The sequence below is a fragment of the Emiliania huxleyi genome (assembly GCF_000372725.1).
Source record: "Emiliania huxleyi CCMP1516 unplaced genomic scaffold EMIHUscaffold_1, whole genome shotgun sequence".
In the NCBI taxonomy this organism is placed as follows: domain Eukaryota; phylum Haptophyta; order Isochrysidales; family Noelaerhabdaceae; genus Emiliania; species Emiliania huxleyi.
In genome coordinates this window covers 2,627,579-2,643,012 of record NW_005202428.1, presented here as the reverse complement: position 1 = coordinate 2,643,012, position 15,434 = coordinate 2,627,579, and the positions used below count along the sequence as shown (strand labels likewise).

Here is a 15,434-nt window from a genome sequence, read left to right as displayed (position 1 = left end):
CTTTCTGCCTTAGTTTTGACTTCTTTACGATACTGTGTAGAGCTCACTCTCTTGCGAGAGCTCGCGAACCACATCAAAATCCTTCTTTCCGTTGCGTCAAATGACGCGGGAGGCTGGAAAAAAACACATCAGTAGTACGGAGTAGAGAGCCTGCTAGGGCCTTGGTGCAGACCCCCGCACCTCAACATCACCCAAGAGCAAGGGTGTCGAGGCTGGGCAGGACCTCATCTTCGTGCTGCGCCGCTAGCCGCGCTTGGCCCTCCGGCGATTGCGCGAAAAAACGCGCCGCCGCCTCTGCGGTGGGAAACCGCCCCAGATTGACATTGCGCTTCCCGCGCTGCACCATGACGAGGTACGGGAACTCCGACTGGTCCTCGCCGCCCATGCGGTACACGCACCGGAAACCCGTCGGAGTGAACCAGTCGGGCGTCGAACGCATCGCACGCTCGAACCAAATGATGCTCGGGGTCAGATCACGGTAGGTCCGGCGGCCAGATGGGAAAGGGCCGAAGCGCCACTGCGGCATGCCCCTGCCGACACACGCCCCGGCGGGATACAGGTCTGTGCCGTCATCCCCTGCACCGTCCTGCTGATTCAAGGTGAGGCACACCTCCCGGGAGATGTTCGGGAACGGCTCCCGGCCCAAGACGATGAGGAGCTGGTATTGTCTGCTCCCCTTCAGCTTGAGCTGGGGGTCGATGGCAATGACGCGACCGGGCTTGTTTGGATCGCAAACGAGGAGCTTGCCAGTGTCCGCGGCCGTCAGGCATGTAGTGACTCCAACAATCAGAAACGAGTGCCCATCCTTTTGCAGGAAGATCGGGAGGCACGCTGGCTCGTCGAAGGAGAAGGCCTTCTTGGCGACGTTGAAGATGGTGTGGCCTGGGCGGTCGTTGTCGATCTCGACGATGCACGCTCGGAACCGCTTGTGGAAGAGCGCGACAAGTAACTCTGTCGCCCCGATATACGCGTCCTCGCCGGACTTGCCTGCGAGCTCGCCTCCAAAGTGGGCGCGGCCCTCGGCGTCGAAGCCCTCTGCCCATCCTGCCTCGACCCACTCTTGCATCTCCCGTGTCCCAGGAGGTGCCTCGTCATCGGCGCCTTGCTCCGCGCCTTGAGATGGCACCGCTGAGCAGTACAGCGCGGCTAAGTTCGCATACTCGGCTGCTCCGGGAGGAAGCTGCTTGGTGTCTTCGTTTCGAGGCTGATCAGACGCGTCCGCTGGCAGAACGAGCTGCTGGCAGAGGATCGGGTGGAAGTGTCCAAACTGCTCTCGCAGCACAGATAGCGCAGCAGTGCCGTCCTCGGCGTGCACCGCGGTCGGCATCCTGGCCGCATTGTCCGACTGGTAAAGCGTGTAGAGGCGCTCGAGCATCGACCAGTCCGGACGCACCCAATCCGGGTCGCCCTTGTCGAGGTCGTAGCCAAGGCTCTCTGCCAGCTGAAGAGCGGCTGCATCTGCACACTCGTGGAGCGGCTTACACGTGCGTGAGGCGCGCACGAGGGTGAGCAGGCACGAGGTCGACGTGAGCCGGCACGGGCAGGCTGCGAGAAGGCACACGTGCGTGAGGAGTTCCGAGGGGAGCGCCGTGAGCATGAGCGGAGGCTCCATACCAGACTGGTTCGCTGCAGACATCTCGTGAGTTTTACGCCACGCGCACCTCGGCGAATTTCTTTTCTCGGGCAAGAAAACGTTCGCCAGTAAGAAAGAAAAAAGCGGGCGCAGAGCCACCCTCAAGACGCGTCCTGACCTGAGGGCGCTCGACATCAAAGGCCTCTCATGCACATGCTCGCCATCGTGGCTCTCGCCACACCCGCCGAAAGCATGCGCGTCGCCGCGTTCACTCCCTCCGCCTCATCGGCGGCAGTCGGCGCCACCACTCCAACCGTCAAACTCTTGGGCGTGCAGCCGCTGACGATGACCTTCACGCATGCCGTCATTGCGCTCGGGTCGGACTGGGGCCCGGGCCAGCTGCCCGAATCGCTAAACCCGTTCCTTCTCTCACCGCCCGTCGCCGGATCCGTGCGCTGGGTCACCACCTCGATCGCGCGCTTCGACCCCGACGAGCGCTGGCCGACCGACCTGCATCTCTCAGTCGGCGTCAAGCCAGGGCTCACGTCGTACGAGGGCCTGCGCGTCGCCGCCGACGGCTTCCCTCGCCGCTTCACCACGCCGGGCCTCACCATGCGCGCCGGCGACGTCTCCTCCGCCGCCGCAGCCGCCGCCACCAACGGCTCGTGGTCGCCGCGGCTGCTGCCGGCAGCGCCGGGCGCGCTCGAGCTGCCGCCAGACGCGAGCGTGGAGCTGCACTTTTCGCACGCCGTCGACCGGTCCGCGATCGGCTCGGCGCTCCAGCTCGACCCGCCCGCGAGCGGCACCACCCTCTCCCTCTCCGCCTGCCGCGCCGAACGCGCCAGCTGCGCCTCCCTCTCGCTGCAGGGCGCGCACCTTGCTCGGCGGAAGCGCTGGCAGTCTGGCAGCAGACACGTCCGTGACGCGTCCGTGCAGCGCGGTGGGATAGGCGCGCCGCTCGGCGTGGGCGCCGTGCACAGGCTCCTCCTTCCTGCGGGGACGCGGTACCACTCCTCGTGCGGCCCGCTGGGCAGCGCCGTCGAGGCGCGCTTCAGCGGCCTCCTGCCCTTTTCGATCCCCTTTCGGCAGACCGAGCCGCCAGCAGACGAGTGGAGGGCGATGCGGCCGTCGGCCCGGCGGCAGCGGCTGCTGCTGCGGCACGGGCTCGCCGCGTCGGTGGCCATCGACGCTCTCGCGGCTCAGATGAGCTTGCGGCTCAACAGCACGGGCGCTGCTCTCCCGCTCATGCTCTCGCGGCCAGGCGCCGCGCCGCCGTTGCTCGGGCGGCGAGCGGGATGTGTCATCACACGCACAGCTGCGAGCAGGCGGCGCTGTCGCGCTACTCGAGGCGGACCTCCTCCCCGACACGCGCTACACTCTCTCCGTCTCTGGCTCGGGCCGGGTGAGGGACGCCCTCGGCCTGCAACCCTTCCCGGCACCTTCCCAGAACCTTCCCGGAACCTTCTAGGTGAGGGACGCCTTCGGCCTGCCTCTGCAGCACTCGTACACGACCTTTGACACCGCAGCAGCAGACGCGGGGCTCACCCTCCCCGACGGGCAGGGGAGGCCCCTCCGCTTCGCCTCCGGGGCGGGCGGCCTCGACCCGCCCGACAACTGGCCCGCCGTCGTGCAAGGCGGGCCGGCGTGCCTCGACGGCAAGAAGAAGTGCGGCCAGGCCGAAGCCGTGTCTGCGCTGCTCGCGCCTGTGCCCGCCTCGTCGCACCAGGCCCCCCCCAACCCCCCCCCCCCCCCCTTCGCCAGCAGAGCCGCTTCGGCCTCCATCCTCGTCTCTTCCGCTCTCGCAACGACCCCAAGCAATGCCATGCAGTCTCGCTCACCTGAGGCTTCCCCCCCTCCCTCCAGGCACTCCTCGCCGCCCTCTCCGGCGGCCTCTCGGACGACGCCAAGCGGCGGAGCGGCGGCCCCAGATGCTGAACACACACGCTAAAGACACGCAGTCATTTGTCGCCCTCGCACTCCTCGCACTCATGCAACGCCTCGACATCACACCGCACGACACCGCGCTCCCGCCCTTAGCTCGCCTGGCTGCGCAACGTAGGAGCGCCGCCGTCGACGCGCTGCTCGCCGGTGGCACCGCCCTCTCCTCCTTCCCCTTCCCCGGCAGCGGCGAGGCGGAGGCGCGCACCGCTCCCCTCGGCGGCGCGCTGCGGCGGGGCACGCGGCAGCTTCCCACGCGGCTCTTCTAGGAGCCGTCTAGGAGCCGTCTAGGAAGCTTCCCGTAGGCACGCGGCAGGTGCTCACGCGGCTCCGCGAGCGGTCTTCCATCTCCCGCGCGTCGGCGTCGCCCGTCTCTCGTCGGGCAAGGTGCCGCCTGATGGGCTCCGATGAGCAGCTGTGAATGGCTCGTCAGGCGTCGCTCGTCTCCGCGGGGAGCGCCGCCGCAGCGCACGTCCTCTCCTCCGACGGGGCGGCGCTGGTGTGGGCCATCGACACGGCGACCAACAAGCCGCTCGCCGGAGCCATTGCCACGCTCTATGATTGGGGCTGCTACGCGTGCTCGCCCTCAGACATCCGCACCGCCGCCACCGCCACCACCGACGGCTCCGGCGTCGCGGCGCTCCCGCCGCCGAGGGCCGCCCTCCGCAACCGCCGCGCGCTGCTCGTCGAGGCGCCGTCGGGCGAGACGCTCCTCCTCCCGTCGCTGCCGTCGCGAGGGCGCTCCTCCGCCCGCCGTTGGCACCTCCCCTCTTCTGACGCACTCGTCCAACGCGTGTCTGCTTTCCGGAAGGTCCGCGCCGCCCGCCGCGGCGTTGCGCAGCGTCCTCCTCTCGGACAGAGCCGTCTACAAGGCTGGCGACCCTCTCCACTTGCACGGCTACGTGCGGCTCGTGGAGCGAGGCACGCTCGCCTCGCCAGCCACGCCGCCGCGCCTCCGCATCTCGGCGCGGTGGGGCGACGGCGGCGAGACGCTGCTCGACGTCGACTACGAGCCGTCGAGCGGCTCCTTCTCCCTCTCGACAGCCGTGCCCACCGGCGCGCAGTACGGCGAGCACCGCGTCTCTCTCCTCGCCTTCGTGCGCCGCGGCGGCCCCGGCTTCGCTCCCGGCGACAACCGGCGCCTCCTGGACAGCGTCACCCTCGCCGTCGCAGACCCGCGCCCGCCGACCGTCGCGATGGACGCCTCCGTCGCCGCGGGGGCGATGCGTGTCGTGCCCCCGGGCGGGTCCGTCTCCCTCTCGCTCGCCACTCGCACTCTCTCGGGGGTTCCGCTCGGCGGCGCCCGCGTCACGCTGCGCTGGAGAGTCGACGGACGGCCGACCCCGCCGACGTGCTCCTACTGCCTTTTGCCGCGCGACGAGGCGGCGGAGGGTGAGGAGGGTGAGGAGCTGCCCTCCTCCGGCGAGGAGGTCCTGGTCACCGGCGGGGACGGCGCACTCCTGCCGCGGGAACGTCTCTTCCTCTGCAGGGACCTGCTGTAGAAACCTTCTTGGAGCCTTTTTCGTAGGCTCGCTCGCCGCAGAGTGGTCTCCTCCGCCAAACGCCTCGCGGCCCCTCAAGCTCGGCGACTCGCTCCACCTCTCCTTCGAGTGGGTCGGGCCGACCCGCGAGGTGGTGAGCCGGTCGCTGGCAGTGCCCGTCGCGCTGAGCGAGCGAACAGTCCGGCTCGAGCCGCCGTCGCACTCCGAGCTGCCCTCCGTCCCCTTTACGCCGCGCCTGACGGTGCGCCGCCACGAGGCGCTCGGCGGCGAGCCGGTCGCGGGTGCGACGGTGGCTCTGGCGCTCTTCCAGCTCTCGCGGGCCGACGGGAGCGCCACGCTGGACGCGCGCCCCTCGCCCGAGCTCGATTCGGCCGCCGATCTCTTCCACGGCGTCGAGTGGCTCGTCGACGGCCGGCCGACCGCTCTTCCACCGGAGAGCGCCAACTTGCTGCGCGACCAGCCGGGCTGCAACGGTCTGACCACGAGCTCGGAGGGCCGCGCCGACACCGCGCAAGCGTGCGCGCTGCAGCTGCCCTCGATGGGCCACTTCCTACTCGCCGCGTGCGAGGAGGGCGGGGTGTGCTCTGCGGTGGTGCTGGGCCGTTCGCGGCCCCAGTGGCGCCGCAAGCCAGCCGGCTCCGACTACCTCGAGAGGGCGCTATCTCCCGCGCTCGACGCAGAGACGTACGCGCGGGGCGAGACGGCGTCGATCCGCGTCTACAACCCGCTCGGCTCGCCCCTCGCCGTGCTCGTCGCGTGGGGAAACACGCTCAGCCGGCGACACATCACGCCGCCGCCGCTTCCTCCCGGCGACGGCGCCGTCAAGCTCATGCTCGGCGAGGAGTGTGTGGGCGGCTGCCGCATCTCTCTCCACCTCGCCGCCGCCTCGAACGCGAGCCGCGCTGCTCTCCCGGGTGACGTGCCAACCTCGCTCCTCCTCGAGCCGCGCGCGCCGATGCTCGCCTCCTTCGACCTGGCGGCGTCGGTGCCGTCCCCCGCCAACGCCATCACCGTCTCCGTGACTGCGGCGCGTCCCGTGGAGCTGCCGGGCGCCGCCGGCGCAGTGACGGTGCGGCTGGCCGACGCGAGCGGCTCGCCCGTCGCCGGCGAGGTTGCTCTGCTCGCGGTGGACCGCGCCCTCCTCCAGCTGCGGCCGAACCCTCCCGTCGACGTCGGCGGTGCGCTGTCCCCGGACGTGATGGGAGGCGACTACGCCGCAACCTCTTCCTACGAGCAGCTCGTCTCCGCCGCCGGCCTGGCCAACGCCTCGGCCCGGCTCCTCTCGCTGCTCGAGGCGGACCCCTTCCTGCGGCTGAGCTGGCGCGCACGCGCATCCGCCTCCGACGACTGGCAGCTGTCTGACCTCGAGCGAGACCCGAGCGACGTGCTCGCGGCCAACGTCGGCGCCCTGACGCAGCTACCATCGGGCTCCGGCGGCATGTATGGCGACGACCTGCGTCACGGGATCGATGGCGGCTTCTTCGGCGACAACCTTCTCGGTGGTGCGCCGGAGATGATGCTCAAGGCGGCGCCGATGATGGCCTTCGCAGCAGCAGCGCCGATGGAGGCCATGGACGACGCCATGCCAATGGCGCGGAGCTCGCGCAGCTCGGCAGGGCGGCCGCCGCCGGCCACCGGCCCCGGTGTGCATGTACGATCCAACTTCGTGACGACGCCGCTCTTTCGCCCGTCGCTGCGCGTCGGGCCGTCGGGCGAGCTGACGGTGCCGTGGACACTGCCCGACAACACGGGATCCTTTGAGCTGCGCGCGTACGCCGTGTCGGACAAGGGCGACGGGTTTGGGCACGGCACGGCCGAGCAGCTCGTGCGCAAGCCGCTCTCCCTGTCCGCATCCACCCCGCGCATCGGGCGCGTGGGCGACGCCTTCTCGTGCGGCGTCACCCTCACCGCGGCCCCCGACCTGCCCGCCGGGACCGCTGCCACAGTCACGCTCGGCCTCGCGCCGGCCACGTCGCAGCCGGCGCCACTCTCGCTGCTCGAGACGAATCGCACGCTGTCGCTCGCCCCCTCGCAGACGGTCGAGGTCGCCTTTGAGATGCGTGCCGTCGCAATCGGCTCCGCCGTCCTCACCGCGCGTGTCAGCGCCAGCGGCGCTCCCGCCGATGCGCTCGAGCTCAAGCTTCCCATCCTCGGGCAGCAGCCGCCCGTCCAACTCGCCACCTCGCGCGCGCTCGTCGCCACCGCTGCGCCCAGCCTCTGGCGCGAGGGCATCTCGTTGCCGCGCGCGGTCCCAGGCTCCGGCAGCCTCACCGCCACGTTCGGCGCCGGCCGGCTGCCCGCAGTCGAGGCCATTGCCAGCGCCTTGCTCCGGGCGGCCGATCCGAGCCCGCCCGACGCGATCGACGGCGCCAGCGCCTGCTTGGGCCTCGTCGGAGCGCACGCCGCGCTGCTGCCCTACGCCGCGGGCAGGTCTGTGCCGTCGCTCGGCGCCGCCGCCGCCCTCGCTGTGGAGTCCGCCGCAGCCCCGCTCGAGCAGCTGAGCAACCAGTACGGGCTGCACAACGGGCCTTCTGCGGCGAGCTACGCGGCGGAGCACCGCACCTGCAACACGCAGCTCACCGCCCTCGGGCTCTTCCTGCTGCGCAAGCTCGCCCTGGCAGGCAGGCTGCGGGCCCTGCCCGCCCTCGCCGCCCTGCGCGCCTCCTGGACCAAGGCGCTCGCCGGCTGCCTCGAGGCCGAGGTGGCGCAGGCCGCCGCGCGCGGACACGAGTGGAGCGACTTTTCGAGCCTCGCCCTCGCGCGCCTCGCTCTCGGCACTGAGTGGCAGCCGAACGACCCCGTCACCGCCGCCGCTCTCTCCACCGAGCGCCTCGCGTCGTCGGTGGACAGCCTCTCCGCCTCGGGCAAGGCCGCATTCGCCTTGGCGATGCTCCTGCCCGGCTCGCCCGGCGCCGACGCGCCTGGCTTCGCCCCGGTGGACCTCCCCGACGCTGCCCTCGCCGTGCTGCGCTACCTCGCCTCGTCGCTGCGCGTGCGTGGCCGCTCCGCCTACCTGGCCGCCGCCTCGGGCTCGGCCAACGACGCGGGCGCCGCCGCCTCCTCCTACGCGCTCGCCGCCTTCGCCGCCGCGCGCGCCGCCGCAACGCGCGGGGCCACCGTGCCGGGAGAGGTGACTGCCAACATTGACAAGTTGGCCAACGGCCTCGCCGCCTATTCTTCGCACGGAGGCGCGCTGCCCCTCGTGGCGCTTGCGCTGGGAGACTACGACACCGCAACCTCCTCCACGGACGCATCGGTGGCCATCACGGCCTTCGTTGGCGCAAAGCGGCTGCCGGGCCCGCTAGGCCCCGCCTCCGCCTCCGCCGCCCCAACGCTCAAGGTGACCACCGCCGCGCCACCGCCGCCGCCCCTCGCGCTGGCTTGGGCGGCGCTGCCGCCTTCGCCGCCGCCGTTCCTCGTGCTCTCCTCGGGCCACGGCGAGGTCTCCTTTGCCCTCGCGGTCGATTTTGTGCCATTCGACCTCTTCGAAGAGCCCGTCAGCCGCGGCCTCCGCGTGGAGCGCGTCATCCGCAGGCACGACGCGGGCTTGGACGGGCCGGTGGGGCCTCCGCTCGCTTCGGTGCCGCTCGGCGCCATTGTGACAGTGACGGTGCAGTTGTCGTCGGTCGACGCGCTGCACAACTTGCTCGTCGACGCGTGGTTGCCCGCAGGCCTCGAGGCGGTCGACCCAAACGCCGACGGCGGGCTCGGCGCCTCCCGCAGCAGCCGCGGCGGCGGCGGCGTGGTGCCCCTGTACGCCGCGTGGGGCTCGGGCTGCTGGTGGTGGCGCTGCACCGCCTTCAGCCGCGAGACGCGCCCCGACCGCGTCACCTTCTCCGCCTCGTGGGTGAGCGCCGGCACCCACTCGGTCAGCTTCGAGGCGGTGGCCGTCACGCGCGGCTCCTTTGTGCTCCCGCCCGTGAAGGCGTCTTGCAGCCTCGAGCCGGAGATCCTCGGGCTCTCTGCCTCGGGCCGCCTCGCCGTGGTCGACCCCGCCGCCGCAGCAGCGCCCCTCCCGCCGCCGCCGCCGGCTTGCGACCCCGCTTGTAGCGAACGCGGCCGCTGCCACGCGGGCCGCTGTGTCTGTGAGCCGGGGTTCCGCGGCGCGGCGTGCGAGTCGGCGGCGCTGCCTCCGCCTGAGCTCGACCCGGACGACGTGGTTGCGGGCGGGGCGGTGGCGCTGCGCGCGAACGCTTCGGCGACCTTCCTGCTCCCGGTGCGCGCCCCCTTCGCCCTCGCGCTGCCGACCGACTTTGAGCTGCTCGCGGACGGGAGGGTCGAGGTCGTCTCGGACGAGGAGGAGCAGCGGCGGCTGCTGGTCGCCGTCGCGGCCCCCTCGTCTGTCGCGAGCGACGGCTGCGCTCCCGTGCTGCTCGCCCTCTCGCACGACGGGCTCTCTTTCTCCTCCGCACCGCTCTGCGTCTGCTTCCACGGCGCAGCGTCAGACGGCGCCGCAGTCATCGCGCGGCACGGCGGTAGCGGCGGCAAGTGCGACCGCGATCGGCAACCGCCACCGCCGGCCAGCCTGCTGCCCAACGGCCGCGGCGCGCGCCGCGGCGACGGCGGCCTCGGCCTCGGCGCGCCCGCCGCGTCTGTCGCCATGCTCTCCGCCTTTGTCGCCGTCGGCGGGGCGCTCCGCGCGCAGCGGCGGCGGCGGCGCGAGGCCGAGGCGACGATGACGTGGACGCAGATGAAGGACCTGCCTGAGACCCCGCCGCCGGGAGCGACCGCAGCTGGCCACTTCACCGCTTCGCCGGCTGACTCGCCAGGCTCGCAGAGGAGCGGGGTGGGGAGGGGTCCGGCCGCCGCCGCGGGCGTTGAGCATTGAGAGGAATTCAGCGTCGCTGCAGCAGTTCGAATGACGAGCTGGTGTTTACCCGCCCTTGCGAGTCTGACAAAATCTTTTCTGCACGGACGCGCTTGTCTCGTCAGCCTTCGGGCCAGGTGCAAGATCCTGGAAGCGCATATATGACATATATGTGCACCTCCTCCCGCTGCCGCTCGCACAGTGAGACAGTGTGTGTGTGAGAGAAGTGTGATGTGACATGTGTATAGCGTACGGCTCTATGTGAGTATACGGGGTGCGGACCCTGAGTTGAACAGGGGTTGTGCGCCAAGCCCTCCTGCTCGGCTCCAGCGAGTAGACAAGTGTTACCATCAACAGAGGAGAAGGATATGACCTCAGGGCTGATGTGACCAAGCGCTGGTAGCGTGGTTTTACCTCACACCCATGGTCTCACAGTGTGCCGGCAGTCGCCGAGCAGTGTCGCTCACACAAGCCGCAGCACGAGTGACTGAGGGCCAGTGAGGGCGAGCCCATCGCTGTCACAGCTGTGGCAGCCGCACAGTAGGCTGTGCCAACTGTGCAGAGCGTATGAGCAGCAGAGGAGCTGCTCTCCAGGCTTCAGGCGCAAAGAGCTGCATGCCACCGAAAGCGCTGTCGAGGTTCGCCGAGCGCGGCGAAATCGGGGGACGCCGTCACCGACGAGCGCGTTGGACTTTTCACTCCGGACAAAGACGGGTAGACGCACACGAGCCGCGGTCGTCTACCCGTCATAGCAGCGGCGAGGCGCGGGACCGTCTGTGGCGAAGTGGGTCGCGTCCCCCGATTTCCTCAACTCAGGGTCCGCTCCCTCTAGTGTGCCGACTCCCACATTTTCGGTCATGGCATGACATGATGAGAGTCATGGACATTTCCTTCACGCCATGGCGCGGTGTGCGCCCGTCCACTCGGCGGGGTCGCAGCTGCCTCTGCGCGTCCTGGGGAGGTACAACAGTGCGCAAATGGTCAAAATCAAGGTTTTGTAACGGCTAACGCGAGCTGTCTGTGTGCGCCAGCACGCAGCAGTGAAATGGACGAACACTAGCCAGAAGCCAGAGCGGCGTGCCGACAGCCACTACAGCCGCCCCGCTCCTCTCCTGCGGCCGCACCGACGCGTGTCCGCTCCGTCTGAGACGTTTACGTACCTTACCTTACCTTACACTATACGCTTCGTCTGCATGGCCGGAGCCGTCGACACCCGCGGCGCTGCGATCGCTAGAGCCGAGGGCGGTGTGAGCACTGCGAGAGGGTGTCCCCTCCGAGTTACTTCGTCGACGGCCGCGCGAGCCTCATCAGCGCCTTGAAGGGCGGCTTGGAGGCGGCCAGCTCGTCAAAGTCGAGCAGGTCCCACTCGAACTTGAGCGGGTGCACCTGCCAGTGCTGCACGTACCGCAGCCGGCCGCAGCACACGTACGCGCCCGTCTCGCGCCCCACCTCGCGGCAAAACAGGAGCACCGTGGCGGCGCCCTCCCCGCCCTCCCCGCCCTCCTCCTCGGCCTCGGCGCCGGTGAGCAGGCGCTGCACGAGGGGCGTGTCGAGGTGCATCTTGCTGCCTCCAAACCAGCTGACGCGCCGCCCGCCGTGCGAGAAGGTGTTGTTGTAGTCGCTGCCGCCAATGTTGATGAAGAGACTCACCGCGTTCTCCCACTCGAGCCCGCCCGCGTACTTTGAGAAGCGAGGCATCTGCCGCCCGCTCCCCCCTGCGCCCGCCAGGAGCGCCACCACCGACGCCTTTGTCGACGGCCCGGCTACGTGCTCGCCGAGGCCGCCGCGCAGCAGCGCCGGCACGTCGACGCGGACGCCGCGCGTCGAGCCGCGCTCCGCGGGCTCGCGCGACTCGAGCGCGCTCCGCATCGCGGCCGCTCCGGCGGCGTCGAGCGCGGTGGGCTCTCCGTAGCCAACCGGCTCCGCGTGACTGGCGGACGACGGCGGCGGCGCGCGGCGTGCGTCGGGCAGCGGCGTGGCGTCCGTGTATGGCGTCACCGCTACGCGCTGCCGCGACGAGCGGCGCACCGCTTGGGCCGTGGGCAGCGGGCGAGGCGCGGCGGGCCGCTTGCGGGAGGAGGCGCCGCCGCGGGAGCGTGCCGGGGCGCTGCTCGCGTCGTCGAGGCCGAGGCTCGCGAGGTGCGCCGCGTTGCGCCTCATGTTTTCGAGCCGCTCGAGCTCGTAGGCGGAGAGGTTGGATTGATCCATCTTCGCCTCTGTTTGACGCGGGCGTCAGCGGTTCGAGATGCAGGGCGCGGCCCGGCGCGGGTGCTCTGGTTGTTTTTCTCTTGTGAGAGAACAGAAAGAAGAAAAGCACGGAAACATCCGGAACCCTCATAGGTTCACCTTCGGGTATGTCAGTCGCGCTGCAGCTCGCGGCGGCGGATCAGATTGCGACCGAGCTCAGGCTCGCCGCGGCGTCGGAGGACGCCACCGTCGCCTAGACTCCCTTGCGTCACTGCGTAAATGTTTGCAGCCTGGTTTCTCCGTTTGTTCTTCGTGCAACACGAAGAAAAATCAAAGGCGAAAAATGACGTAAGACAATACAGTGGGTTGCGGGCATTAAGAAAACGTCGCATTAAGAAACCCTACCAAGCGATTTCCGCAAAAATCTAAGAAACCACGGGGCGCCGCAGGCGCGGCCCCGAGAAAAGGCCAGACACGAGTGTGAACGGGTCCGGAGCCCCAGCTGCAGCTCAAAATTTCTCTTCGCCTGGGCCTGCGGCAGCGCACTTGTCACTTTTCAAGTCTGCGGTGTTCTGAGTGGAGTGGTCAGTGGATGGAGGCGTGTGTGCGTCTTCCCCTCATCCAGAGAGCCGACTCGGCGGCAGACTCTTGGCATCGCCCTCGCGGACCGAGCTTTAACACTCTTCTTACCTAAAAATCCTTCGGGCCGGCGCTCTGGCTTGATTGAGTGCCCCGCCCGGAGCTAAGAAACCACGGCGTGGGGTGGATGAGGGCTGTGGAAAGGCTTAGAAACGGCGGCGTGCCGCGCAATCCTGTTTTCTTAATGCCCGCAACCCACTGTACACCGAAAAAAACCACCTGGCGGAGACGTCGCCGCCCCCCGGAGCTTGTTGGCCGCTCTCTGTTGGCCCGCACTCAGCCCTCCCAATGCCCACCAAGCTCCAGCAGAAGAAGCGCCTCGGCGTGGCCATCTCGAACCAGAAGCAGGTCGCTCGGATCAAGAAGTCCAAGGCGGACCGCCTCCACCGCTCCATCCGCAAGGTGGAGGCCGACGCTGCGGGGCCGGGCGACGTGCTGCTGCGCTCTGCAGAGGACGCTGAGGAGATGGACGCGGACACCTTCTTGGACGGCGGCTTCGAGCAGTACATGGGCGACGACTCGGCCGAGGAGGAGGAGACGGAGGTCGCGCCGCCTCCGCCGGCTGCAAAGGCGGCGCGTGGCTCCAAGGCGGGGAGCAAGGGTGCAGGCTCGTCGTCGCAAAAGTCGTCGCACAAGTCGCAGCTCGAGGCGCTCGAGAAGTCGGATCCGGCCTTCTTCAAGTACCTGCAGCAGACGGACAAGAGCCTGCTAAACTTTGAGGACGAGGACGAGGAGGAGGAGGACAGCGAGGCGGAGGAGGAGGAGGACGCGGATTCGGAGGAGCTGGAGGAGGACGATGGCGAGGAGGAGGAGGACGAGGACGAGGACGAGGACGAGGAGGACGAGGACGAGGGCGGGGAGGAGGAGGACGACGAGGAGGAGGAGGAGGGCGCTGAGGCTGCCGCGCAGCCGCGCAAGCCGCAGCCGCGCACGGCGGCGGTCGAGCTCACGGTGCCTCGCGTCGAGGGGTGGGTGGAGGCGGTGTCGGGCGGGAAGACGCACCGCGCCTCGCTCAAGCAGCTGGTGGCGGCCTTCCGCGCCGCGGTCCGCTTCGGCGACGACGAGAGCGAGGGCAGCTCCGACATGGTGTTCGCCTCGTCGCACGCCTTCAACGCGGTGATGCGCTTCTCGATCGGCCAGATGGACGCGGTGCTGAGGGCGCACCTCGAGGGGGGCGCGGCGCCGGCGGGGCGCAAGGGCAGCAGCAAGGCGACGCGGGAGGGGAAGAAAGCGGGCAAGGCCGTGCGCGTGGACGCGCTCCCACACTGGCACGTCTCTCCCCCACCTGGTTGGCCGAGTCGAGAGCCGGAGCCTTCTCGGAGCCTTCTCGGAGCCTTGCTGTAGGCGTGCTCTGCAGCCGCTGGTCAAGTCATACCTGACCAACCTGGTCGTCTTTGTCGACCGGCTCGCCTCGTCGGCGGAGCGCGGCTCCGAGATGCTGTCGGTGGCGCTCGGCCAGCTGCACCGCCTCGTGCCCTTCCTGCTGCCCTTCCCACGGCTGCGCCCCAAGGCGCTGCGTGCGCTGCTCCGCGCGTGGGCGGCGCCCGAGGCGGGCGGGCAGGGCTGCTCGCTCGTGTCGTACGCCGCCGTGCGCCAGCTCGCCACCGAGGGAGGCATGTTCGACGAGGTGCTCGAGGGGACCCCTCTCGGAGCTGTCTCAGAGCCGTCTCGGAGCCGTCTCGGAGCCTCTCTACAGGCGCTCAAGGGGCTCTACCTCGCGTACGCTCGCGGCGCCAAGGCGATGACGCGGCCTCGCCTCGCGCGCGTCGTGCTTCTCTCCTCCTGCCTCGTCGACTTGTGCGGCGCCGACCCCGCCGCAGCCTACCAGCATGTGAGCGGCACAAGAGCCCACCGCCACCCACGCCCGGCCCCCCACGCACGCACACCCACACACCACACCGCCGCCTCCCTCGCCGCACCCGTCGCCCGTCCCCCCCGCTCCTTCCCCCCTCCAGGCGTTTGTCTACATCCGCCAGCTCGCCATCCACTTGCGCAACGCCATCCAAAAGACGAGCGAGGCCGCCACGCGCCAAGTCTACTCGTGGCAGTACGTCAACTGCCTCCGGCTCTGGGCGCAGGCCCTGTGCGCTCTCGCCAAGCCGGCGGACTCGCCGCTGCGCCAGCTGGCGTACCCGCTCGTCCAGATCTGCCTCGGCACCGCGCGGCTGCTGCCAAACATCCGGTACGCGCCCCTCCGCTTCCAGTGCGTGCGCATGCTCAACAACCTCGCTGCGGAGCTGGGCGTCTTTGTGCCCGTCGCGCCGCTGCTGCTCGAGACCTTCCGCTTCGCGCAGCTCGCGAAGCCGCCGAAGAAGGCGCCGCGCGACAAGCCGCCCGACTGGGCCGTGCTCATCAAGGTGTCCAAGGCGGACGCCGACAAGTGGGTCTACCAGGAGAGCATGGTCCAGCAGGCGCCACCCGCCCGGCACAGGAGGGCCCCGCCTCCCGGCTGCCTCCTCCTCACGCCGCGCGGCGCGGGCAGGCGCTCTTCCTGCTCGCCGAGCACCTGCACGGACTCGCGTATGACGTCTCCTTCCCGGAGCTCATCGTGCCCACCCTCGCCGCCCTCAAGCGCGTCGCAAAGGCCACCAAGATCGTCGCGCTGCAGCAAAGAGCGCGCCGGCTCAGCTCCCTGGTCCGTTCCGCCTCGCCCCCCCCCCCCTTTTCCCGCTCCCTGGGAGAGCCTCCCCCGCCCGAACTCGAAACTCTGTGGAAGCCAAGGAGGACCCACTGGCCTAAATCGGGCGCCTACTGAGGGCTTCCGACCATTAAAAACCCGAACCCGCCC

The 15,434-nt window shown here is 69.8% G+C and overlaps 5 protein-coding genes across 5 annotated transcripts; 3 read left to right on the top strand and 2 right to left on the bottom strand.

Annotated features, from left to right (window-relative positions):
* Positions 1-187: 187 nt before the first annotated feature.
* EMIHUDRAFT_194799 (hypothetical protein) lies at positions 188-1,636 on the bottom strand (the record flags this gene model as incomplete). The annotated part of the gene is made up of 1 exon (XM_005794462.1): positions 188-1,636. One exon carries the CDS (start codon positions 1,634-1,636, stop codon positions 188-190), a length of 1,449 nt encoding a protein of 482 aa, XP_005794519.1.
* Positions 1,637-1,780: 144 nt separating this feature from the next.
* Positions 1,781-3,780, top strand: EMIHUDRAFT_194798 (hypothetical protein; the record flags this gene model as incomplete). The annotated part of the gene is made up of 6 exons (XM_005794461.1): positions 1,781-2,137; positions 2,292-2,331; positions 2,523-2,870; positions 2,899-2,975; positions 3,072-3,238; positions 3,633-3,780. 6 exons carry the CDS (start codon positions 1,781-1,783, stop codon positions 3,778-3,780), a joined length of 1,137 nt encoding a protein of 378 aa, XP_005794518.1.
* A 5,296-nt stretch (positions 3,781-9,076) lies between these two features.
* EMIHUDRAFT_431939 (hypothetical protein) lies at positions 9,077-9,988 on the top strand (the record flags this gene model as incomplete). The annotated part of the gene is made up of 1 exon (XM_005794460.1): positions 9,077-9,988. A coding segment is annotated over one exon (616 nt), but the record flags the coding sequence as incomplete, so codon positions are not given.
* A 1,110-nt stretch (positions 9,989-11,098) lies between these two features.
* Positions 11,099-12,028, bottom strand: EMIHUDRAFT_194796 (hypothetical protein; the record flags this gene model as incomplete). The annotated part of the gene is made up of 1 exon (XM_005794459.1): positions 11,099-12,028. The coding sequence occupies one exon, from the start codon at positions 12,026-12,028 to the stop codon at positions 11,099-11,101; it is 930 nt and encodes a 309-aa protein (XP_005794516.1).
* A 906-nt stretch (positions 12,029-12,934) lies between these two features.
* EMIHUDRAFT_95245 (hypothetical protein) lies at positions 12,935-15,401 on the top strand (the record flags this gene model as incomplete). Its single annotated transcript, XM_005794458.1, has 5 exons — positions 12,935-13,888; positions 14,004-14,273; positions 14,343-14,477; positions 14,602-15,048; positions 15,129-15,401. The coding sequence occupies 5 exons, from the start codon at positions 12,935-12,937 to the stop codon at positions 15,399-15,401; spliced, it is 2,079 nt and encodes a 692-aa protein (XP_005794515.1).
* Positions 15,402-15,434: the final 33 nt, after the last annotated feature.